The sequence below is a fragment of the Tinamus guttatus genome, unplaced genomic scaffold, assembly GCF_059628265.1.
Source record: "Tinamus guttatus ecotype Peru unplaced genomic scaffold, ASM5962826v1 Tinamus_guttatus_pri_ptg000208l, whole genome shotgun sequence".
Classification (NCBI taxonomy): Eukaryota; Metazoa; Chordata; class Aves; order Tinamiformes; family Tinamidae; genus Tinamus; species Tinamus guttatus.
In genome coordinates this window covers 10,000,001-10,024,101 of record NW_028288742.1, presented here as the reverse complement: position 1 = coordinate 10,024,101, position 24,101 = coordinate 10,000,001, and the positions used below count along the sequence as shown (strand labels likewise).

The 24,101-nt window shown below is 40.7% G+C and overlaps 2 protein-coding genes across 2 annotated transcripts in view; both read right to left on the bottom strand.

Annotated features, from left to right (window-relative positions):
• Positions 1-11,104: 11,104 nt before the first annotated feature.
• STPG4 (sperm-tail PG-rich repeat containing 4) lies at positions 11,105-16,707 on the bottom strand. Its single transcript, XM_088524282.1, has 5 exons — positions 16,679-16,707; positions 12,981-13,050; positions 12,456-12,716; positions 11,905-11,969; positions 11,105-11,213 (listed from the first exon to the last, which is right to left on the bottom strand). Exons 1-5 carry the CDS (start codon positions 16,705-16,707, stop codon positions 11,105-11,107), a joined length of 534 nt encoding a protein of 177 aa, XP_088380408.1.
• A 1,967-nt stretch (positions 16,708-18,674) lies between these two features.
• Positions 18,675-24,101, bottom strand: part of CALM2 (calmodulin 2) — a 13,461-nt gene continuing 8,034 nt past the window's right edge. The window contains exons 3-6 of the mRNA XM_088524269.1: positions 22,141-22,284; positions 21,954-22,060; positions 20,952-21,087; positions 18,675-19,568 (exon numbers count right to left, since the gene is read on the bottom strand). Coding sequence (XP_088380395.1) covers positions 19,540-19,568; positions 20,952-21,087; positions 21,954-22,060; positions 22,141-22,284 — 416 coding nt within the window. The 3' untranslated portion in view covers positions 18,675-19,539. The remainder of the gene's footprint in view (positions 19,569-20,951; positions 21,088-21,953; positions 22,061-22,140; positions 22,285-24,101) is intronic.

Genomic DNA, 24,101 nt, shown 5'->3' with positions numbered 1-24,101 from the left:
TTAAATGAATGACAGGTGCCAACAGAGACACATACAGCTCCATGGTTCTAGTAGGGAATTCTTGGAAAACTAACCGCAATAAATTGACACGGCAGCATTTCTCAGAAAGACCCTACTCTCCTCACAGACAGAAATTTCAAGGTATCATTTCAAGTTTTTGTGTTTTTTTTAGAACTTAAGCCAGTGAGATCCTTCCCTCCCGGAATGAAGGCTGACGCACGCTTTGCCTTTGCACTGGGGGTCATTTCCCATTTTTATTTCCTATAATTACATGCTGGTCATTTCCACCTTTTCACCTCTCCAGCCCTTCAGCTGTGTGTCTTCCAGAATTTAGTGGTAGACCTGAATTATTACAGTGACTTGTTTCTGCTCTCTAGTATTGTACCAGGATAAAAACAGACCCATTTTAGAGAGCTATTATCTCCATTTAAGAAGCAATAAAACTGAAGCACGTAGATGTTAAACAATAGCCAAGAGGAGGAACGAAAGCCATTGCTCAAATGGAGAGGTGTATTTCCTACCCTCGCTATTCTGAAGCCAACTGACCTTGACAATACAGAACAACATTTACTCGTACATGATTTTGCTCTTAACATTTTTTTTTCCTTTTTGCTTGCTACCATAATCATTTACTTGAAGTGTTTGGTGTTAATTACAGTAAACATTTTTCCATTTCTGTACAGATGGGAAATGCACTAGAATATAACTGCATGGTTCTAGTTCATCATCTGCTCATCTCTTGATAGAGATCAATATAGATTAGAGGTAAGTCTGTTTATCCATATTCATTTTTGAAAAACCAAAATGATATTCAACAGATTTATAATTAAGCAGAAGTGATGATGTTTTTGTACAGCTTAGCTAAATGGATTTGCCACCATGCATTAGAGTAGAAGCTATGAAAGCAGACCAGATGTTACACTTTTATTTTCCTCTGTGCCGCAACCTGCATCCTAAACAAAGCTTGAGGTCAAAGTTTTCAAACTTGGGGATCTCATATTAGTTTTCTAAAGTTAAGTGGCTTGATTTAAAGAGGAATGAACAGCCCCAGCTAGCACGAAAATCTGAATTTTCTCAGAATTGTGTGTCCAAACACAGTGGCAACTTTAAGTTCCCAAGCCTGTTGCACTCAGAGTTTCTCATGAAGCTTTTGTCTTGCTGCTGGAGATGATGGCCTAAGCACAAAGATCAGGCAGGACTTTTTTACATCAGATTCTTACTTCCTTGCATGACAACTAATGCTGACGGGATAAAAGCCCTGCAGGCTCAGAAAACTCAGGAGATATTCAGAACATTTTGTAAGAACTGTCTTTTGTAAGAACTATCTCTGATATCTTCCTTCTCTCCAGTACCAGCTGAGGGAAGGTCCTGCTGATTTTGCTGGAAATACTTTGTTGAAAGCCTGAGGTATAAAAAAGATAGATTGCACAAGACAGTACAAAGCACCTGAGACCAAAAGCCATAAACAAGTACCTTTGTGTTCAAGTTCCTGGTATCAGCTGTGTTGGCAACCATTGAACTCTGTGCACTTGCTGAGGACGTAGAGGGCCCACAAGTCTCATCTTCTCACTGGCTCAATTTGGGCAGAACTAGATGCTGTAGGTAAATTCTTTCCTCACTGAAATGAGATGTCTTTGATGGAGGCAGGATTTCACAAGATTTTGTATTCCATTCACAATGAAATCACTCTGGTTAGTCATGAGACAGAGCCACCAGGAATGTACTCCTCACATCACGGAAAAGAATAGGCTTGGGCAAGGACCTATTAAAATCAAATTATACAACTGCTTCCACGCAGAGCTGGTTTCTCCAATTATTAGCCACCGTCATGTGTGTCCTGGGTGACTCACAGATCTTACGTTGTCCATCAAGACCAAAAGCCATTTGCAGTTAGATAAAAGTCCTCAAAATGTATTCCTTAAAATGTATAGCTCACAGCGTTTGGAGCATCAGCAACTGTAATGTGAATCATCTCGAAGCACTGAAAGTTTGTTTGTTTTTACTACAGTTTGTAACAAAAAGCATGTCTAATAGCTCTTAGAAACTGCAAGATGGCCCCAGTCAAGCAGTAAAGCATCTGTGTGGATACTGATGGAGAGTGGTTTTGCTCAATGCATTCAGTCTGTAGCAGCCTGGCTTTCCAACATGCCATGCAGGCAGCACTCCTTCAGTTCAGCCAATACAGTGAGAATGTAGCAAAGAATAAAAAGTGCTCAAGTCAAATTATTATTTTTAGAATTAAAAGGAGATAGACAATTATTTCTCAGTTCTGAGGTCTCTTTAATTTCAACTGGCTCTTTAAAACAGTAATTTACGCTTTGAGCCTCCACAATACTTACACTATTTTTGTTCATGCAAACACTTTTAGGGAAGTTAATACACGTGGAAGGAACTTCTTATGAGTAATGGTTTCTGAATAAACAGGGATTTTTAAAGAGATGTAGTTGTTTACTCTATACTAGGGTTTTTAAAAATTGCCTGAGGACATCATTAGTATCTTTAGGCAGTTTTATATATATATATTTATGTATTCTAAAACTGTCCTTTAGCCTCTTGGACTGATTAACGGAACATTTCTTCGGGTGAATAAATAATTCAATGCCTTGCAAGAATATTCCAATCACAGTTGATTATAAATTAGCATTCATTTTAACTGATGCAAATAATCATGCCAATGTCACAGCAAATACATTGGCAAGAATTACATATGGAGAGTATAATGTAAACAAGAAGCTGAGAACTCCATTACCTGCTCGTGCATCGCTGTCAGTGATTTCTAAGAATTTCATCCTTGTTTAGACTACATTCAGACTGCCTAGAATGATGTGCTATGTATAAACAGTAGATGCACCCTTTTTCTTTGGTGGCATAATCAGCAACAAGAAGTAGAACTGTCTCCTTTGCTACCAGTCTCAATGCATGCTCAGGATACTGGAAAATAAAGTATCTTCCTTGGATAGGCTCCCATGATAGGCTGGACTCCCCAAAACTAAAGGAATTTGATTAAGAGGAAAGGCATAACTCAACACTAGTAAGTAATTTTGCATTTTTATGCAGAATCAAAGCAAAATATGAATTCTTGTGGCACTGTGGAGCTTAGTTTTCCCTCCCTGCTGCTGTGAATGACCAGTAGAGATACTGTCCTTACTGCATTACATCCTTGCTTTTTCCCCTCCACGAATTCACATCCATATTTTGTGAGATAACAAAGTCTCAGAGTAAGAAAATGCATGTCTGCATGTTCTGTTCCAGTCTGCAGAGCAAAATGCTGCCTGTGACTTTTTTTTTTTTTTTTTTTAACCATAGTCCTCCTGTCTTTGTTCATAGATAAGAGTTGCTGTGAGGCTGTGTGAGCTGCTGCTTCTCTTTATATATAAATAAATATATATATAATATATATGTTTTTACCCAGTAGCCTTTCAGCATCCAAACAAGTTTAGGCTGTCCAGAGCAGAATTACAAATGAATGCTTCGTTCCTGAGATACTCTGATTCCTGCTCTTCATTCATAGAAATGTAATTTTTACTAGCTCTGTATAAATTAAATACAGACCCATACTACTAAGTGCTTTAATGTGCATATATATAGATATATATCAAAATATATATAAATATATAAAGCATATACTGGCCCCATTTTTTGTTTTTGTTAAGGTCACCTTAAAGGTTTATTTCTGATTAGACTTGTTAGAGGCCAGTTAAGGCCCTCACATTATTTCAGGATCTCTGTTATTTCAGGGTAACAGGAGAGCTAACTGGGAGCACTAGTTAGGAAAGTCCCTTCTGATGCGAAACTCAAGTCCCAGCTGTATCCCCTGTTTGCACACACAGACCTTGCACTAGACCATTCTGTGGCTCAGGTTTTCCTCTGCATAACCAAACCTCATTTTAAGCACAAACTTGAGAGCTAACTTGAAGCCCAAACAAGAAAAACCCTCACCACAATCAAAGCAATTCAAAAAAGGCACTTCTAGTTATATTTGGAGGCTGATCTCAGCCATTAAGAAAATATATAGCAACTCTGTGGAGAGGAAAAACACTGATGTTAAAATAGCCCTAGCATATTATGTAATGCGTTTTTCTTTGCATTTATATATTTGTTTCTAATAGCCATTTTATTTTTACTGGGAAATGAGCTGAAGTCTGTATTTTTGGACAGATTATTCGATCCTCAGTTCTGTTCCAAACCAAAAACAAATAATATTTTTAGCCACAGCAAATTTGGGTAATGTTGATTAATTATGACAGCTTTCCCTGCTTCTCAAGAAGTTTCAGGTTATGAGATGCATCTAGAAAGAAAATGTACATTTTCCTGTACAAACCGAATGGATCTTGGACACCCGAGCTAAAAAAAAAAAAAATCAAAATAATACTTCTACTAGCCAATTTTGAATACTAATTTTCTCTAAGAGCATCTTATATGTGTCTCCAGAGTAAAACCGTGGTCTTTAAAAGCTGTTGTCCTGTCTGTTTATCTGTTTATAACCATTATGTCGGTTAATGTATATCTGTTACTCCCACCCTTCCCCCACCTTATTTTTGATTGTTTAGTCGGGTACAGAACAACGTTTTTGCACATTCAGAACATCTCAGACTTTTTCACGTAGCACTTCATTATGTTTATCTACAGAAAAGGGTTGAGAAGTTGGGGTTGTTCAGATAACAGGGCATTTCACTCAGCCATCACATTTTGACATTTGATAAGTAATTAAGTAAAGGAAAGAACAGCTGTTAAGAAAATGCTTAGTGACAGCCTGTAGATGATTTAAGGCCAATTCATGAACCACATAATCCCCATTTAAATCTAAAATGTCATGAGATGAACAGCAAAAAAAAATTGCATGATGCTTTTGCAGTCTAGCAAAGAATTAGCCTTCATCAGCTTCAGTAATGGAATGTGCCATCACACACACACGTGATGCTCCATGAGAAGCTTAACTCTCATATCCTAAAGACCACATAACAACTTCATGACAAACAGAAAATACAAAATGCAATAAACAGTTACAAAAGAAAGCAGCTTGCTGAATGGCTTGCTTAAACTCCAGCAGCATTTCCCTTTGCTTTCATTCTGTTTAGCTTTGCATGTCAGTAACTTTAAAAAAGAAACCAGATAGATCAAAGTTGGCATATTAGAAATAAAAATTAGTGGTAAGCTAACACTGTGATTAAGATAAAGAAGAAGGGGCAAAAAAGCAGCATGGGACAAGCGTGACCAAAGTGGCAGGTGACAAAGGAGAGCAGGTTTGTGAATGAAGAGCATTCTGGCAGAGCTCCTGCGCGCAGGAACTGCCGCTTGCACCGCAGCTAAACCCTGCTCGTGCGGGCCCAGGGATGACATAATGAGCACCGATAAAAGGGGATTTTTAGTTTTCATGATACATAAGGGAAATACACGATTTTTCCCCTACGGACATACCTTCTTGAAGATTTTCTTAACTGGGTCTTAGCCACAGTACTTTTAGAGTGATATTAATAGATGTCTCTTAGCTCTTCAAGAATTTTGACCTCAAATGGCAGTGGTAGTAGGTGGAGTATGTGCCAAGCCACATACTAGCCAGCACATGCCATACTGTCAGTGCAAATACTGCCCTTCTGCTGCTACAACTACTTCATTGAGGGCTGATATTATTCCAGGAGAAGGGTTCAACTTGTGATAATTAATAATAGCTATTACAAATGCACCAAAAGAGAAGTAGGAAACAAGGCATAAGCACCTAACACTGCTCTCAGTAGACACAGGCTGGAACAGGTTTGTAGCAGCCTCCCAGAGGAGCGGACAGGGTTGCTGTGTTCTTTCTGTGCTTGCAGATGCATTCCTGTATACATTTGGCAGGTTCAAATATCCTGGTCAGAGGAAGATGTGAACAAGTCCATTTGGCTGGATGTTATGTCACATGGGACTGGTTTTAAATTATTGAGATGTTTTCCCCTTCTTTCGAAGAAAGGAAGCTTGCCATTGAGCAGGCTTGGGGAAAACTTACATTCTGCTTTTATACCCAGGAGGGGGAACACAGTTTTGAAGTATGGAGCATATGGAGCCTGGGGGGAAGTACCAAGAGACCTGCTGAACACAGGGTCCTGGTGCACAGGTTAAGGAAAACAACACAAGCGGTGAGTACAGAGAGACACGGGCATAAGACCCATCAGGCAAACACATCGCTGAAGTGGCAGAACAAGTACTGCAGTGTCAGAGCACTAGAAGAAACAAGTGTCAAGACTTCACCCAAGAGGGGACAACATGCAAGGGGTCGTGTCTGCAGCCTGCTCGAGCGATGGAGGGAACGCTTCCCCGGGGCAGTGCCGGTTCTGACCCGCACCAGCAGCTGCCCGGCTCTCCTCAACCTGCAGCTCCCCTTCAGAGGCCACGTCAGGCCCTCCATGTTAGCAGCAGGGGAAGGAAGAGCATGACCAAGCTATGTTTGGAGGCCCGCGCTTCCTCCCTCCGTGCTAAAACAAAAAGTGTCCATACTTCCTTGAATAACAGCTGGGCTAATAAACGATTGGGTTCCTGACTTATAAACCTCTGCAGATTTGACTTGGGAGTGATTTGTTAAGCAAAGATGATTAATGGGGAAAGGCATTTCCTGGCATGATTGAGAGATCTGAGGACCCCAGGTAAAACTTGGAGCCCTCAATCCTGGCAGTCACAAACCATCAAGATCATCGCTGCTGAAGACTGTTTCTTTTTTCAGTGAAACGAATGTTGGGCATGTAAAATGTGGAAGTGACAAAAAAGTATTTTTTTTATGTGGAGAAGGTGACATACAGCAATAGACAGGAGACTGTTAATAGCAGCCATCTCCTGGCAGTTAATACCAGGATGAAAATAGAACAAAAAACCAAACGGAAAATAGGACTTGTGTGTATTTTGTTATGTTTCTAATTCAGAATTGATGCACAACACAGAGACATGGCTTTTACAAAATCCCTTTCCTCACCATAAGTGTACAGCAGGCTATTCACAGGATGCTGATATGCATTTATGAAATTGAAAAGCTAGCTCCCATAGATTGTGTCATCATGGTGATGGTGAGATTTAGGAGACGATTGCTTTTGAGATTACACAGGGTATCTGACATAGATGTCGGTCTGGACACCGTTTGTAACTATGTGTTAGCTTGAGGCTAAATGAGAAGGGCTTCCGGCACAGGACGATTACCCAGTAAAATAAATAGGAAGTGTAAAGCTGCTCTTAAAAACCACTAGCCAAACAGACCTCATCTGTCAATAAAGCACACCGGATTTGGGCTGAAATTCCAGGCAGGGTTGGAAGTGCAATTTTAAAGGATGTTACAGCTCATTTGTTGCAAAATGCTGTATAGTAGCAGTATCAATAACTCATTTGAGAAGTTGCTGTTTACACAGAATGACTCTCCTATCAAAATAGGCTGCCTGGCACTGAGCAGTTAATGAGATCCTAGAGGATTTCCAAATAAAAGGTTAACATTTATTTAACTGAGAAGCTCTGTCCCTTGATAATTTGTACTAACACAATCCTCTGCTATACTTTCAAGTAAACACTGAGGAACTGTACTGATGTTTATTTGATCTCTTAAAGGTACTGCTCTTTCTAGAACTACGAATGTGACAGATACAACACAGCTAATTTCTTTCACAGTATAAAATCCTCTTCTCATTTCCATCAGATATCTAGAAATTAATGGTACCTTCAGATTGCTAATTGGCCAATAGATTCCCAAAGGAAAAGGGTCTACTTACTGTGACCAGTACTGCCAAGACCATGGCTGACTTGAGTATGAATTCCTGACAGGACTAGGGCAAAATGTACACAAGCTGATGATTCTGGTTTTTAAAATGTGAACTAGCAGCTACAATAAATTGCCTTTTACAGTAGGAACTTCTATATGTATATTTGTGTATATATTTCCAGATTCAGTGCCAAGTATATCTCAGGTGATTGCAGGAGATGTGTTAGTAACTACTCTGCTTATGAGCCGGTGAGAGGAGAGTCACCAGCATCAGGTGGAGCTCAGCCTCGTGAAAGACGACGGATCTTCGGCCTCATAAAAAGCCGTGCAAGGAGCATGTTGTCCTTGAAATGCACCTGGTTTTGCCAAGCTCGAGGGCGGGGAGTGGAGGGGGGAATGCAGAAGCGTTGAGGGAAGTACCACCCACATTTTCATATTTCAGATGACATCCAGCGGAGCGCTCTCAGCACTGTTGTTTTCACTTCTCAGTTGTGCTGGGGGAAGAGCAATCTGCCAGGGCTCTGCCTACTCCCTGCCTGCGTTCTGCCAAGAGAGCTCCACGGGGAACGTGTGGGCAGCGGCGCCGAGCTCCCCGGAGCAGCAGGGCTGCACTTCAGCCCTCCCTTATGCGCCCTGCACGCCGCAAGGGGCTGACGAAGGGGCAGCGATGCTGCAGTTTAGGCATCAATAAATACAAACATTCGGATCTTATCGGACCGTATGGGTGTTGGAGACACAGAGTGTTTTCAGTTTAAGAGTGCAGACTTGATTTGGGCAGCCAGATTATAAAGTTAACTGTGAATCCAATAAGTTTTGGCTTTTCCTCTGGCTCTGAATTATCACCTTCCTTTGTTTTGAGCAGCCTGCCGGAATTGCTTGCTCTGGGGCTGAAGCTTTGCCTTTTATGGCTTACAGATTTTGTGGCTAATTGCAAAGAAAGAAAGCCACTTTTGGAAAGCCTGGCCAATGCATGCATGAATCACAGCAGCAAGCCATTGCTTCTGTCTCCCAACATGTATCATGGAACTATTTTCTTCCATTCCTTTTGTAGTACAGTACATTCCACGCTTTGAATCATTTTTTCATGCAAAAATAGAAGCCAGTGATGACTCTACGTTCACTTTATAACAGAACATCAAGAAATGGCAGCCTGTAAGTAAAGTGCCAGGTTTAGCGGAGTTGAAATGAACTGCTGCACAGACGGGTTTGAGTGTCAGCTGCAGAGAGATTAATAGAGGCCTAACCAAATGTTTCCTAAAAAAAAAAAATACCAAAAAAGAATAAATTATGTTCCTTGGGTAAGATCCAAACTGCCACATAAATGTGACAGGCCCAAAAGGGGCTTGGATATTGTAACACTAAATAATGCCATACCTAAAAGCAAAAACACTGTGAAGTGCTGTCATTTACAACGCCGAGGTAGGTGCTCGTGTTCCCTGTGCATGAGAGGAAGGAACTAAGCAGCTAAGAATCAGATCTAGTGCAATCTGCACCATGCTGGGCTGGGGGAAGCGGAACGCTCAGGCCGGGCCATGGTTTGGCCGCCTCTCCCGCAGCGCGGGCCTGGTTGGCCGGGTGGCCGCGCTGAGCTCGGCCTCCTGCACGCGGGGCCCGCACAGCGCCAGGCCGAGCCGCCGGGGAGGCCGCGCACGTGGGCCCGGACTCACGGCCACCCTAACCCACGTGGCCGCCGGAGCCGGCACCCCCCGGGACGTGAGCCGAGAAAGGCTGCGGCTTCCTGCAAGAGACCCTGCAGACGTTCCCTCACGTGCCTTAGGCCATGGCAGATGAACGTTGACTGGAGACTCCATGGTTTGTCAGCTGCTCAGCGTGGACGATCATTTAGCTCCGCTAGAGGAAGGAACTGCATTAATACTCCTTTTCCAATTCAGAAAATTAACTCAGGTGAGCTTAGATACCGACTGTGAAAGCTCAGTGACTTTGTCCCAAGTAGTCGCCCCTGAGGTAGTTGTTCCTCTAGTGTTAGAATAATTTGGGTATTCTCCAGAGAAAATGCATCCAAGTGGCTTTTTTTACAGGAGGTTCTGTAACTGGAGAGTTATTAAGCGAGGCGCAGGTATGAAATACAGCTAGCTCAGAGTTACACGGGTTGGCATTGTTACCACAGGTCTAGCTGGCAACCTAATCAACAACACCGAGGATGTTTTGAGTGAAATACTAAAAAGGAGCTGCAGTGGCCTTGATTCTGATCTCTTGCACCAAGACAGGCATTGTATTACAGCAGCCAGGGAAGTCATGTGGTAGAGTCCTCTTGCTGATGAGATTAGGATCAGCCTCTGTTCCGCAAAGGCTGAAGGCGTTTTAAGTTTTAAGGAATTGTAATTTAAGCAAGAAAGCAATTTTAGCCAATCATTTTTCCTGCCACATGGGCATGACATGCATCTAATCTACTCACTCCTGTCTTAAGCTGAAGAAATATTCATACTTTGAGTCATCTTTGATCTCAATTCAACTTAGCCATGTCCTTAAAATATACCTCCTCCTAAATCTAAACCTAGTAGATGCTGTACAGTTCTATTAAACCCTTACAAGGGAATTAAAAAAAAAAGAAGAAAAAAGAAAAACATTGCTTATCTTGCCTATTTTTATAGGATATTGAACAATAGCAACCGCATACATTGCATTTCAGTATGCACACCATAAAAGGCCTTCAAGATCAAATAGTCGGAAAAGGAAAGCTGAGAAGTTTTAATACTTCTCTTAAGAGATTTTGCGCAAAACCCGCTAAACATGAGCCCATGTGTCACTTTTCTTCCATGAGCAGTCTCATTGACACTAAAAAGATAATCAAGCAACGCAGTTCTTCATGAGTGGCGTTTAAAGGATCAATGGCCCAAGGCACCACAGAATACAAGTCGTGTAGGCCACAGGCATGTGAACAAACCTTCCTGCTGTTAACAGGATATGATGCACAGCTGCGATAAAGTTACTTTGATTGTTAGGGTAGATAGTAGATAATTTTTTTTTCTGTAATATTTTGAATGGTTACTAACTCCATGGCTGTGGTTATCATCCACATTGAAGTCTAAAGAAGAGAACATCAGTGCTTGAACAACTTCTAAGTAGAGTCGGCTTAATTTAAACTCAGCTTCTACTGCAGCTGAGACTAAGGAACCGGCTCTGGCCATGAGCAGCCGTGCAGACACGGAGTCTGGTCTTCCAGCTTCACTGCGGGAACGGGAACCTCTGGGCTAGGGTTAGAAGAGGAATGGGAGCAGGTAACTTCTTCCGCCACCACAGCCAGACTCACCAGCTGAGTGGATCTCCAGGCTAAGCTCATGTGAATTATTTTGCCTGTGCTCAGATCAAACATTCACCTCAGCTGGCACGTGACAATCTATGTATGTGAATTAAATGCATCATTTTTGCATTTTAGATATCCATGCATGTTTTATTAACGTGAATATTTATATGCTTAGTACTTACGGGAATGAAGTAATTATTTGAGGACCTCTGGACAACAGAACGAAACATAAACTGCCTAGGTTTTGAAAAAGAAGAAACTATTGTCATTTGAGTAATCATTGTTACTTATACTCTCAGTTTTTGCAATATTTTCTACCGTTTTTACATAACTGCACATGTGCACATACACACATACACACTCTCTCTATATATGTAACGAAATGACTATTTGGTTTTCATTCCGGATGCTGACATGCAATATAACAGAATTTACTGCAAACTGCCCACTCATGTTCACAGATAAACCTGAGGGCTTTTTATCTTCAAAGTGGATTTTAGCCAGCTCTGGTCTGAAGGTTATGACCTCTGTGATACCTACCTATGTGCTCTGCAGGAGCGGAAACCCTGGTTTTTTCGGGGTGCTGACTGGAGACAGTCTCAAATGAAAAACACTTGTTGAGTGCTAGTTCAGCAAAGCTCATGCCTGACTTTCATCACAAGCTTCAACCTCTTATGTTAATCACAGATTTAATTGTTTTACTGAATGAGTATGGACTTAAGCATGTGCTTAAAAATATGCTGAACCTGGAGCTATCCCAGAGATGCTCAAGATGGGCAATTAGGGCTTGATCCAGATACTGCTGAAGTTAATGGGGGACTTCACTGGGCTTTGTTTGAAGTGTGCAAATGAGTGACACGGGTGTGTGCTAGTATTGAAGTACACAAACCAGTTTTCCTGTCATGTAATTTTAGTCTGATGTACTTACTTGGAAGCAAATACGGAAACTGGAGGAGAGCCGATGTCGTACTGTCCGGGTGCAGTGTTGATATCCTGGAAGAAAAAGTAGCATAGAAAGGAAAATGATGGGTCACAGAAGTGTGATTTCAAGCTACTGGTTTCCTCCAAGACATCAGCCTGACAGATATGGCCCATCATTTTGCACAGATCATTCAAAGCTCTGATCTTGCTTAAGAGCAACTCCCAATAAAGCTGAGACTCTAATGCTTCCCTACAACGTGCTAATACTAACTAAAAAGTTGTGAATGCCAGAGTGTTTTGGGATTGCTGGAAGGCTGGTAGTAATTTCGGTTGGAAATGGGGTAAGTAGGCAACAGATGGGCCTTGGGCTATGCTCTACCTGGAAGGAATAAGAAAATGATTTTATGTGCGAAAATTGTTAAAACATAAAAGCAAAATGTTGTAAGGAACACAGGTTAAAACTCTGGCCCTGTATTTTCTACTGAATAGTGGTCCTGACAGTCCTCACCTGCTTAACTCTGAAACATATTTTTATTTATCATACATAAAAATATTTACCTTGTCTTTAAAACATAAGGTACTGGGGCTTCTTCTCGGTACGCTTTTAAATGAATATGTTGCTAGCTTTTTCCTTGCCAAATCTACGAAAGTAGGAGGAACGTATGCAGAAACGCTTGGTAGGGAGTTATCGGCTGCTCGCTCGTAGATGGGTGTTCTCCTTCTGCCCTCTCCTTTGAAGCTGTACGTGGGCTTCACGGGGTTGAGCTGGGCTTCCTGAAGGAAGTCTCGGACCGCGTACGTGCCTGGTGTTGGCGTTGGCTGCTTGGGACAAAACGTAGGTGAGATTTTTGTGCAGCTTCTCCTCCAAAGACAGTGTAAGTGCAAATTCTCATTTCAAGTTTTATTTTAATTAAGATGGTACTCAAAGACTGGTGAAAACACATGCTGATTTTGGACCCTAATTGTTTTACCAGTGAATTACTAAAAATGGAGGGGTGTGTTTTCTAATGAAAATTACTGACATAGCTAATCAGTCCAGAGCTAGGGCGTGACGTGTTTGCAGCATAAGAGAAGCCTCTTAACCTGGAAAGAAATGAGTGTTCCCCAGCGTTGAACCAGGTCAGCAAGGAAATTTTTAAGGTCTGCCGCTCCACTTTGAGGAAACAAGTGCAATTAAAGTGGAGGACACTATTTGAACGACTCCTTTTATCCTACTTCGTTAATAGTGAATGGAACTACTGGCATTTTCAGTGAAAACATCGTACTTTGATTACGTACAGGAGAGGAGGCTTGGTGAGGGCTGAAGAAAATAAACGCAGAGTTCGATATTGGAGGCATTTTCTGCCTGTTTCTGATACAAAATGTAGTTGCACCAGATGTTCTCTGAAAACTCCCCGTTTGCTGAAGACTGTTCAGCAAACGGCCTCGGTAGCTGCTTGCGAGCACTGCCCGGACAGCAAGGAGGCACCGTTCCCTCCTGTGGGACAGGGACTTCAGACAGACCCTTCCCGCGTGCTCTGTTAGCCAACAAGTAAAAAATGTTCTTTTAACTGCTATTATAGGAGGCAGCCTGATCTGGACAAGTAAGAGCCATATCTAGGAAACCTTCCCCTCAAACAATATACTCTAATTTCACTGCTTTTGTAGCTAAGATTACTCTTCAGTAAGGACATTGAACAAGCATTTTAGCTCTTTTCAGTAGCCAAACAAAGTTTGTCAGAACCTTAGCAGTAAAACCCATCCTTAGATGTAATTTGGGTGAAAACAGTGTCAAAACAGCACAGCAGTTGGGGCCATCCTGTGATGGCTCTTGACAATCACGAAGGGATGTTTCTCCTTACTGGAACCTTCCGTAGGGAGGGGGATAACACAGGGAAGTCCCATGGAAAAGGCGGAGGGAGGAAGCTACCCAGGAGAAGGAGATAGGACTACATCAGGTCCCGCCCACCCCACCTTCCAAGATTTTTTTAATTTTTTTTTAATACAAGTGCTATATAGCCGCAGTGTCTCTCCCCAGCCCAGTAAAGAACCACAAAAGGTTTGTCAAGGCTTTAGGGAAAGCCATTGCCTGCAGAAACCCTGCACAGCACCAGTCCAGTTGTGCTGAAGTTAAGCTGCTCTAGCACGAGTGTTTTCAAGTGTTGTGAAGGGCACGGAGGAGCTAGCACAGAGGGGTAACTTTGCCTTGCTACCACATTCCAGCTCAAAAATTAAGAAAATATTTCCTAATGGTGGAATAACAAACAACTGAAATAGCAGGGAGAATCAGGGAGAGTGCTTGTTTGCCATTGCTTTCAGAAGCACTTGCAAATCCACCTGTTAAACTGTCTGGCAGGAAAAAAGCCACAAAACACCTTTGATTTTGGGTAGCTTTTCAAAAATGTAACACCTATACAGTAATATTAATTCCAGGAAAGCTCCTAGAATTCCCAAAGTTGTAGAGGCAAACCCTCTTCTGCAGCCCTTCTGACTTCTACCATATTAAAAAAAGGAAACTTCAAAATTTCTTATGATGCAGGAATGTCTTGTGAATCAATTCCAAATATTTTTGGAAATTTTCATTCATTAAGAAGCTTTATTTTTAACCATGTTCAAGGCATTTTGAATTAATTGAAATTCTTCACTGATCTTAGGGTTTCCAGTTAGACCTTGAAGGAGTGCCTAATGCAAGTGAATATTGCTAACAGAAGTCCTTCCACTATGGATACCAAAGGTTTCAAATGGATCTTTCTCAAAGCATTCCATTTAGCTAATGCTTGAAAAACTACCAGTGGTGTTTTCTTAAATGAAGATCTGATTCCTTCCCTTCTAGGCACGGAAAGCACCAGCATAAGCGTCCCCCTCGCAGGCTGATGAGCTGCCTTGTCTCTGATCCCTGAGAAGCAGCGCGTGCCTTTTAGATGGTGCTCCGGTACCAGGCAAGGACAGAGCAGACTGGGGATCTGCACCAGGGGCTGCTCACACAGAGGAACATTGGACTGAGCAATGACCACGATGTCGACCAGTCGGCCCCATAAGGTGGCCAACATAAAGGCTGAGGGAAGGGAGGCTGCAGGGAGAGCTGTGATCCTCTTCAAACTTCATATTCCTTCATCCTCCCTTTTCCCTGGCCCTTTGTTCATTCTTTTTTCCAGCTCAGTTCTTCCCAAAATAAGCAACCCACCCCTGTGCTGTCATTACTGCACGACATCCTGTGCATGGTTATTTTATAGCAGGATCTACCTGCCATTCTGTATTCCTGTATCACCCACTAAACTGAAGAGCTCTTCTTCATTAATAGAGTGCTTATTGATGTTACAGTTATTTTTACCCAAACTTTTAGGTCTTTCAAAAATTAAGGTATTCCCTTGGCACTAGATTTTTTGTGCCATTTCCTTAAGTGCTATCTCAATGCTCTCTAGTTCAAGGCACCGAAGTCTTCTGTTTTGCATATTCCCAAAGAAGTGGAGTTTGTTTTAGGAAGGGAAAAACAGGACAGAAGCCTCAATTCCAAAATAAACAGCAATTTACATAATGCAAAGGTGATACTGCCTGCCCTTAAAATTAAAAGAAAATGAAAATAAAGGATCATTCTGAATGTTAGTTCACAGGTTATTGCAAGTCCTTAACAAGGCATATATTTTAGTGTGCACACACCCATTTGCGACTCAGGGCGCCAGAAATACAGGGTAACCTGACAAAGTGTGACTATTGTTGTGAATAACAAGTAAGAAATCAAGAAATAAAGCACATGTGCAAGGGTTCTCATTCCAGTCACAAGGTGTAAAGTGGAAAAGAGTTTATGAGGTAAAAATATACATACTCTAAGGTAAACTCTCCACCATCTCTCTCTCTGCTCCAAAGTTGACTCTCTCTCCTTTTCAGTGTTCTGTCAAGAAGCACAGATTTATTGTGCAGTACTCATGGTATTTCAACTACTATCCCTTTTGGCTCAGCTTTCCTAGAAATAGATTATACTACCATTATCTCCATTGCCATCTTAAATATCGACTTTCTCATTTGTAAGAGTATGGTTACTTTTAAAGATTCACTTCACAGAAGTTAAGGGGTCTGTATTACTAAAATTCATTTCGCATACTATCTTGGAATGAGACTTTGATGAGAAAAAACACTTCAGTACTTAAATAAGAAATGTGACCACATCCCTGGCTGTTTTTTCTATCTTTTACTGCCAATGCCTGGCAATGATGATTAATTCTGGGCCAAGGAAACTACTTATACAACAGATGCTGGGTGAGCAACAGTTCAATATAGCTTGTCTCTTAATTTGGTCAGGGTTATCTGAGAGATGGTATATAGCTAATTATAAAAGTATTACACATACCCATATCAGTCACTTCACTACTCGTTACACCCAGCTTAAGTAGCAACCCCTGCAAGGGACCGCTGTGCTACAGCGCAAGCTTCCCCATCTCATCCCTGCAGTCACATCCTTGTTGCTCACCAGCCCTTGGATCCACACGTAGTCCTTGTTTCACACAGGTACAGGCAGCTCCTGAGCTGCTGTTTTATGCTCTTCTACTTCCAGAGCTATAATCCCCCTCAAATCATTTACCTTGCCCTTACCTCAGCCTTCTGCTCACTTCTTGCCTTGTCCCTGAGCTGTCACTATTTTATTAGTTACATCTCAACAGGCAACCACAAGCTCCTGAGCTGCTTCCTCACCCAAGCAGCTATTTCCTCACAGGAAATCCCTTAGGAAATCCCACACAAGCACAACCGATTAGAAAAATACCTTTTCAAGAAAGCTCAGACACTGATGCTGCACTGCTGAATCTGACCTCAGGCTGAGACTTGGCTTGAGGTCCATAGTGTCCCAGGATCACCTCTCATTACAAATTGCCTATAATCCTGTTTGATGATTCCCATCACCACTTAGAACAAGTTACAGGATCCTTGTCAAGACATGCCAGGCTGCAGCAGCAGCTGCTTAGCTGCTTTTGCTGGGGAGGGCTACCAAATAGCATTCTGCCACAGCCATCCTTCTATTGCACCCATAGGAACATTGTGACTTAGTGACACCATCACTTAAGGACAGTTCTTAGCCACATTTCACAGCCTCACCCTATAAATTAGAAGGTTTAAGCACGACTGGAAGTTTTACCACAATGTTATACTACACAAGTTTTGTTCTTGCTGGTGTAGCAGGGAGCAGAAGCTTTACCATATTTGAGCCAATACTAGCCTCGATTTAGTTCTGTTACCAAGCTCTGTGGAACAAAGTATCAGCTAAAATAGGGTTAGGTGACTTCAATGTTGACCCTAGAAAGTATGAGCCATTGCATTCTCAGCCACAGATACATTAAAAATGCATCTTGGATTCTTGTGACGAAACACTGAATAGGGGGTAGCAAAAATGGGGGATCATAAATAAAAGGTGCCTTCTTTCAAATAAACTTATTTATTGTGTGAAAGGTATCTGCCTTAGCCAAAGCAGTCTTAACAGAGCCCTCCTCCCTCTTAACCCTAAGAAATGAGGCACCTCCACAGGCATGACAAATTGAAGGTGCTGGTTCAAAATATCCTTATCAGGCCACTGAAAGTCAAAACACTGGGCTGACAAGCAAATGTAGCCTCATCAGACCTCCATTTGCATTACTTACCTCTTAAGAAGGTCACATTCAATACTCCCAAGATCTAGCATTTGAAGTGTTGCAAGCTCTTCTTATACTACGAGAGTTTAAAAGCTGGTGTCCTATGTCCAGCCTGCTAGGTCACAGGAAGGCTGGATAAGAAATAGGTGAGTCACTTGTTATGGCTTGCTCCTTACAAAAGGAGTGACCAGACAGGTATTATATTTAAGTTGCATACCTTCTGAATCCAGCAGCAAGTGAACAAGCCCCTCTAAGATTAAACTCTGATGCCAAAGGAGATCAGCTGAGCAGGGTCTTTTGAGGTTCGGCCACCATAAACTCAATTTATCTAGTGTCTCTAAAAACAGGGTTATCAGTTGCCCAATTTTGCTATTAACATCCCACAGATGCTATAAAAGCTGTAAAACACTAGCAAACTGCTCTGCTGGGACCTGTGAGGGTTACCAGAAAACAGGGGTCAGTGCTTTGTTTAAAGGCAGCCAGAAGGCCTAACAAAAACACCATGTGTAAGACTACCCAGTTCTTGCCTGGAGAGTACAAAGCACATGGCACACCATATCTGGCATGTGTTCAGATCCTGGACTCATCCTCAGTGAAAACAGTGTTTTTTTTTTTAAAAAATCAAAAGCTTTAAAACCTGTGACCACAAACTAGTGCTACTGGCACTAGGAGATCAGGAAAAAGTTTTTCTTACATACTTCAGGCTGATTGCATCCTGAAAAGCAAAGGACTGACATAGCGGTTTCAGAAACGTCCAGATGCGATACTAAGTCACCCCAATGTACCACATGATAGGGAATAAACTCCAAATAATTAAAAGAAAGCAAACAGGTTTAGTTGTCTGAACAAGGAATTTTAATTTTAGGTCAACTATTGAACTAGGTCAACATCCAGTTCACAATTTCTACAAATAGTGGGCATAACCAGTCACTACGGTAAGTTTATTGAAGCACCAAGCTCCACACAAAACTGTAAAATACATTTTAAACTACTAGTAAGAAAGCTTCTCCAAGTCAACAATACTATTAAGGGCCAGAGTTTAAGGTCTAAGTTTTCACCTTCCAAGCTATTTTAAGACAGCCAATCCATTGCATAAGCAAACCAAACTGCTACATACTGAAACATTAGAGCAGCAACTGTATTGAACAAATTCTGTAAATAATTCAAGGATACATTGAAACAGTATGGGTAAATTGTAATTTTTTATTGGAAAACAAATATACAACTTGGAATGGATTTGAGGCAAATCGTGCCATAAGCAGATTTTTGAAAATAAGTGGCTAAACAAAGTTTAAAAAGCATAGTAACAAGAGGAGAAAATGTTTTCTGGTACAGGACCAGCAGTACAAAAAAATTGTGTACGAGTACCTGGATAATACACCCGTTTTGCATTAGTGCAACTTTTAAGTTTCATATTGTTGACTGTCAATCGTCCAACAAAGTTAAGACTCCACATTTCAACAACATGTTACAGGTATGGCCACAAACAAGTTACCATGAAGCAAGTTAGGAGAGGCTTTTTACAGCGCATTAGCCACTTCACTAGGTACTGTTCACATGGTTTAATCCTGCACATAAGTGCTGAGAATCCTCATCACAGAAAGCAGAGCAAACTATCTTTAATGTATTTGAGAACTAGAGTCAGCATGCTGCTTTAACTAAGGAATAGCTAATGCACAATAAATCCTAACTTGCCTTATGTAACTTGCTACATTAGTCATACCTAAGTCTCCTAAAGAAAGCTATTTTTTAAACAGACAACCCAGATGTTCCCTCATTTAACCAATCCATCTAACTTTAGATGTGCAGAAGGGCTTAAGTATCCAGAGTAAGCCACATGCAACATTTGTTACTTTGATCAATTTTCCAAAAATCAGAACAATGACAGTAAGATAAAGGAGAAAAACATGGAGGAATGGCCTTCTAATTACTATACATGCATATTCTTTTGACAGTAAGGGAAAAACCTTTTACAGATAAGTTACAAACAGAGAAAAGGCAAATAAACAATTTTGTACAAGAAATTTAACACATTCTGTACAACGTCTTCACTTCGCTGTCATCATTTGTACAAACTCTGTAAAAGGAAAGAGTTGCAAAAGTTATTCAAAGAAAAATCTGAATCACAACATCTGAGACATGTCTTGGCCTCAATTCTGAGTGTCTAACACTCCTTAGTTATATTTAAAAGCATCTTGAAAGCACTCCTTTTCCTACTAGCCATGCTTAAGAAGCCATTTTTAATGGTAACAGACCTCTTTCATTAGAAAAGTTGGTCCCCACTGAACTGGGGGAGAACCTTAATGCTAAAACATGTGTGTCCTCTCCCATTTCTCAATGGGCTACAGATAAATGGTTCTATTTGTGTTGTCTAGAAGTGATCATGCTGAAGTTACCATCTGCTCAGTGTTCAAGAACAGCATTACCCTGAGTGAACCTCTTCAAGGCAAAACAGTTTAAGTATTACCATTCTGCTTACCTGGCCTCAAGTTTGACCTATTGCTATTTCTCAGTACATGGGAAGTTCCCACACGCAACAAGGTTCTTCACTTACTGCACCCAATATACCTCATCTATGGCTCACAAGTTAACAAAAGCAGCCCGGGAATCTGAAAGGATGTTAACCAGCTTGTTCACAAGCTCCAGAAGAGCTATCCAAAACAAGGGTTGCCTACCCTTCTAACTTACACAGGTAAGGAAGCTGACAATAAGTAATTACATAGTGGTGGTTTCATTTACAAAAATTCCTTTTTACTCTCAAATGAGGGCTTAGCCTGAGGTCATAACCAAAATGCTTTTGAAGGAAACCAAACTTGCAGCTTGGTAACAAAGGGATTATCTGAAAACATCCTAGCTCACATTTCTACTCAAATGTGAGGAAAGCTATGTTTGAGTTCCAGTAAGCTGTCCAACAAACCCTTCTGATTCCACAACTTACATTTTCAGTATGAGAAGAGCAAAGTAAGAAGCAATAACTTATTTTTACAGCTGACTCAAGTCAAACCTTCCATTTTAAAAAATGGTTTCTGAAGTTCTTGAAATTGCTAAGTATTTTAGAGACATCTTCCCCTTCTTACTGGTAAGTTTAATAGCATTAAACTATAGTGACTTGTTAGAGATCAGTTGATTTCCTTCCCTAGTTTGCTTTTAGATCAACATTTATCAGCGCAGTATGTGAACAATACACATCATCTTACCCTACTTCCCTCTTAAAATTTAAGATTTAGAGAACTTTTTTAAACACTACACAGCTGAGTAGCCATTTTTGTCTTATGAAGAAGGCAGCAATAATTCAATCTTATGCAGATGTACAGTCTTTGTACTAGAAAAGTGAAATATTAGCCTAAAGGAGCACTAACTGCTAAGACAACCTCTCAGCTAAACATTGTCCTATTGAGGTAGGTACCTACTATCCTATTGTGTGGAAACTACTACAGAGTGTCAGTTCTTGGCTTCTTACCTTCATAGTTTACTTGACCATCACCATCAATGTCTGCTTCCCTAATCATTTCATCAACTTCTTCATCTGTTAGCTTCTCCCCAAGATTTGTCATCACATGGCGAAGTTCTGCAGCACTAATATAACCATTACCATCCTGAGAGGGGAAAAAAGGTCCAGAATAGATTTGTCTAAGGCCAAATGATTTGAATACAACCTAATGTTAAACTCACCAGAAATATTCTTAAGAAATTAGCATAGCTTTATCCACACACATTTGCATGAGGCAAGCGTGAGCTGTAAGGCTATCTTCATTATTGTCCAGGTACTTAGCCTTTTGGCTAGACATTAAAAACGTATTCACAGTATAGTCTACTTTGTCTTATCCCAGGATGTATTTCCACTGCTGAAGAGAAATCTGCATCTTTTATAGCCTTTTAGGTGATGGATGCCACCAATCACATGACAGTCCAGTTCAGATATCTATTCCTTAGATCAAAAGCTGCTTCCTTTTACCTGCTTCCTGAGTTGAGCAATGAAAGGCCTCCCCAAGCCTTCCTAGTTGATATGCTAGATAGCAAGGTACCAGTGTGTACAGACCCAAAGTTGACACCCCCACCCCCCCCACCAAAAACTACTTAGTCACTTTTAAAAAATGCATACAGCTTAAGCAGCTGAGTTCAAACTGTACTCACCTAGAATTTTACATAATAAACAGTAGGTAAAAAGACCAAGGATTGCCATTTTTAAATATTTAAGCAATTCCCTTGCTAACCTCTTATCAAAGTTTTAGTGCCATAGCAATGAGATAATACAAGAGCTTACTACCACCCAGGAGACATAAGCACTCGTTTCAACTTCCACTCTACTGTGGGACTGTACCTGAATATTATGCTGACTGGTTAACTTAGAAATTGAAGTTGGTAAGACTGCAGATATCCCTCACTGAAGTGAGGAAGACCATTAGATGCCAGTTTGTATTTTCCCCAACAGGAAGGTTTGTTAAAACAAACATTTTAGTACCTTATCAAACACACGGAAGGCTTCTCTAATTTCTTCTTCACTATCTGTATCTTTCATTTTTCTTGCCATCATTGTCAGAAACTCTGGAAAGTCAATTGTGCCATTACCTGCAAGACACTTAATTTGTTAGAAAACAAACATGGTTTTAGATATTCTATCAAGTAATTACTTATTAGTAAAATCTTACCATCAGCATCTACTTCGTTGATCATATCCTGTAGCTCTGCTTCTGTGGGGTTTTGACCAAGTGATCTCATCACCGTCCCCAACTCCTTTGTAGTTATAGTACCATCACCATCCTTGTCAAATAGTGAGAAAGCTTCTTTGAATTCTGTACAAAATAAAATGCAGTCAGTACCTTCAGCTCCAAAATGTCAAGCTTAATTTTTTAAAAAAACAGTGTAGTTTACAGTGTTACTTTACACAACTCTCAAGAAACTTCAATATAGCTGTTAGCTACAATTGCAATGCCAGCATTTGGACAAATTCCTACCAGTCTAAAAGTAATAGCATTTTGATCTACAAAAACAGAAACAAAAACCATACAGAAGGGTCATCCAACTTTAGAACTGCTTAGTGTCTGCAAGAGCTATCTAGAACCAGAATCTCTAATGCAGAACAAAAAGGACTAGATATCTGCAACTGGAATGACCCATAATATGGGTGTGATTCGTTTCCCTACGGTATTTCACATTGGAAGAATATTACTGCATAGAATCAAGATTCAAGTATTTCTGTGAATTTGAATATGATAAATGTTCAGTCACCTAGGTTTATGCATCTTCAATTGTGATCCAGTAGCAGAATATTCTGTACTCAAACTGAATGCACCCATTCTTGGAAACTTTTGTTTAAATATTGTTTCCGCAGTTTTAAATGCTTGGAGGAGACAAATACTTTCATTTGTGTAAGAGAAAGTTCAGATTTTATAAACTGCCTTCCAGCCACAAAAGTAGTTTTTGCTCAAGTTCCCCCTATGGTTGCTTTCCTTATGAGAATGTAGTAAGAAATTACTGTGAGAGCACACTGAAGAGTGATATCCAAACGCTACAGCTTAATAGCACTCCTATTGATAACAGCTCCTAACATTTGACCATAGTAGCTAAAAACATCATGTTCTTTCATTAAACTTCTGCAGCACTCGAGTCTAGGTATATGTAACACTTGAGTAATCAGACCTTCAAGGGGGAATCAGTCATACCCTTTTCTGAAAGGCTGCTCAAGGTTGCTTCAGTCCTACTGCATCCTGATCAGCCTTCACTGAAACAGCTGTGCTAAGACCCCATGTTTCAATGTTGCTTCTTAATCCCCCACTGTGGCTATACTGTCCCCAGCAATATTAATACAAGCACAGCATGTTTAATTATGCAGTCCAAATATGGAGATCATTTTAATCCACACCATCTGTTTGCCTTTGGCAGCAGACACTCAAACTTAAAGTTTATTGGACTAAAACAGTTCATGCAAAAACACACAGGTAATGAGTTTTAAAACACAAGAAATATTTCACTTCATAGTTCAAATCTATTTACAGCTTCAAGGACATCTAAGTTCAAGGCTTTGGAAGGCTAATTAACTGAAGAGTATTTCTACATCAGTTACTCTTCCACAAATTAAATTCTTGGTTCAAAGCAGCCAGTTTTCCAGATGGTAGGTTTCCCAGCTCAGAATTAGTCATAGCAAGCGTTTTGTTATTGTCACATGAACAGCTTCAAGTCTTACTTCATCTATTTCTCACTCTAACACATTTAAGGTGGGTACAAGCTGTCAAGTGTTCAAAATTACAAAAATAATTTTTATAGTTCATGAACATAGCTCTAACAGCAAATCCACATCAAGATGGAAGGTGGGGAGCCCACACTTCTGTATCTAACATGTTTAGCATCCTGAACACCAAGTCCTGCTTCTCATCTCATAAGAATCAGAAAAAGGCTTCTGAAGGACTAGAGGAAACAGTTTCAAGCCAGTGCAGTTTCTATGCTATGCAGAAACAGGTCTGTCCAAAGAGGCACCTAAATCTTGTATGTAGCTAACTTTTAAATGCTCTTCAGAGCCAGTTTCAGTTAGCTTAGAGTCAAATAGGCTTGAAGGAAAATTATGCACCAGAGAAGAAAAGTCTCTTGGTCAAAGTTTCCTTCAATCCTTACA

Excerpts from the sequence above, each read along its gene's own strand:
- STPG4 (XM_088524282.1), bottom strand. The coding sequence starts at position 16,707 with ATGGACCTCAAGCCAAGTCTCAGCCTGAG. Across the intron at positions 13,051-16,678 it reads AAGCCAAGTCTCAGCCTGAG|TGGAGCGGCAGACCTTAAAA; the intron begins GTCAGATTCAGC and ends GTTTCCTCAAAG. Across the intron at positions 11,214-11,904 it reads GTTTCCGTATTTGCTTCCAA|GCAGTTTATGTTTCGTTCTG; the intron begins GTAAGTACATCA and ends TTCAAAACCTAG.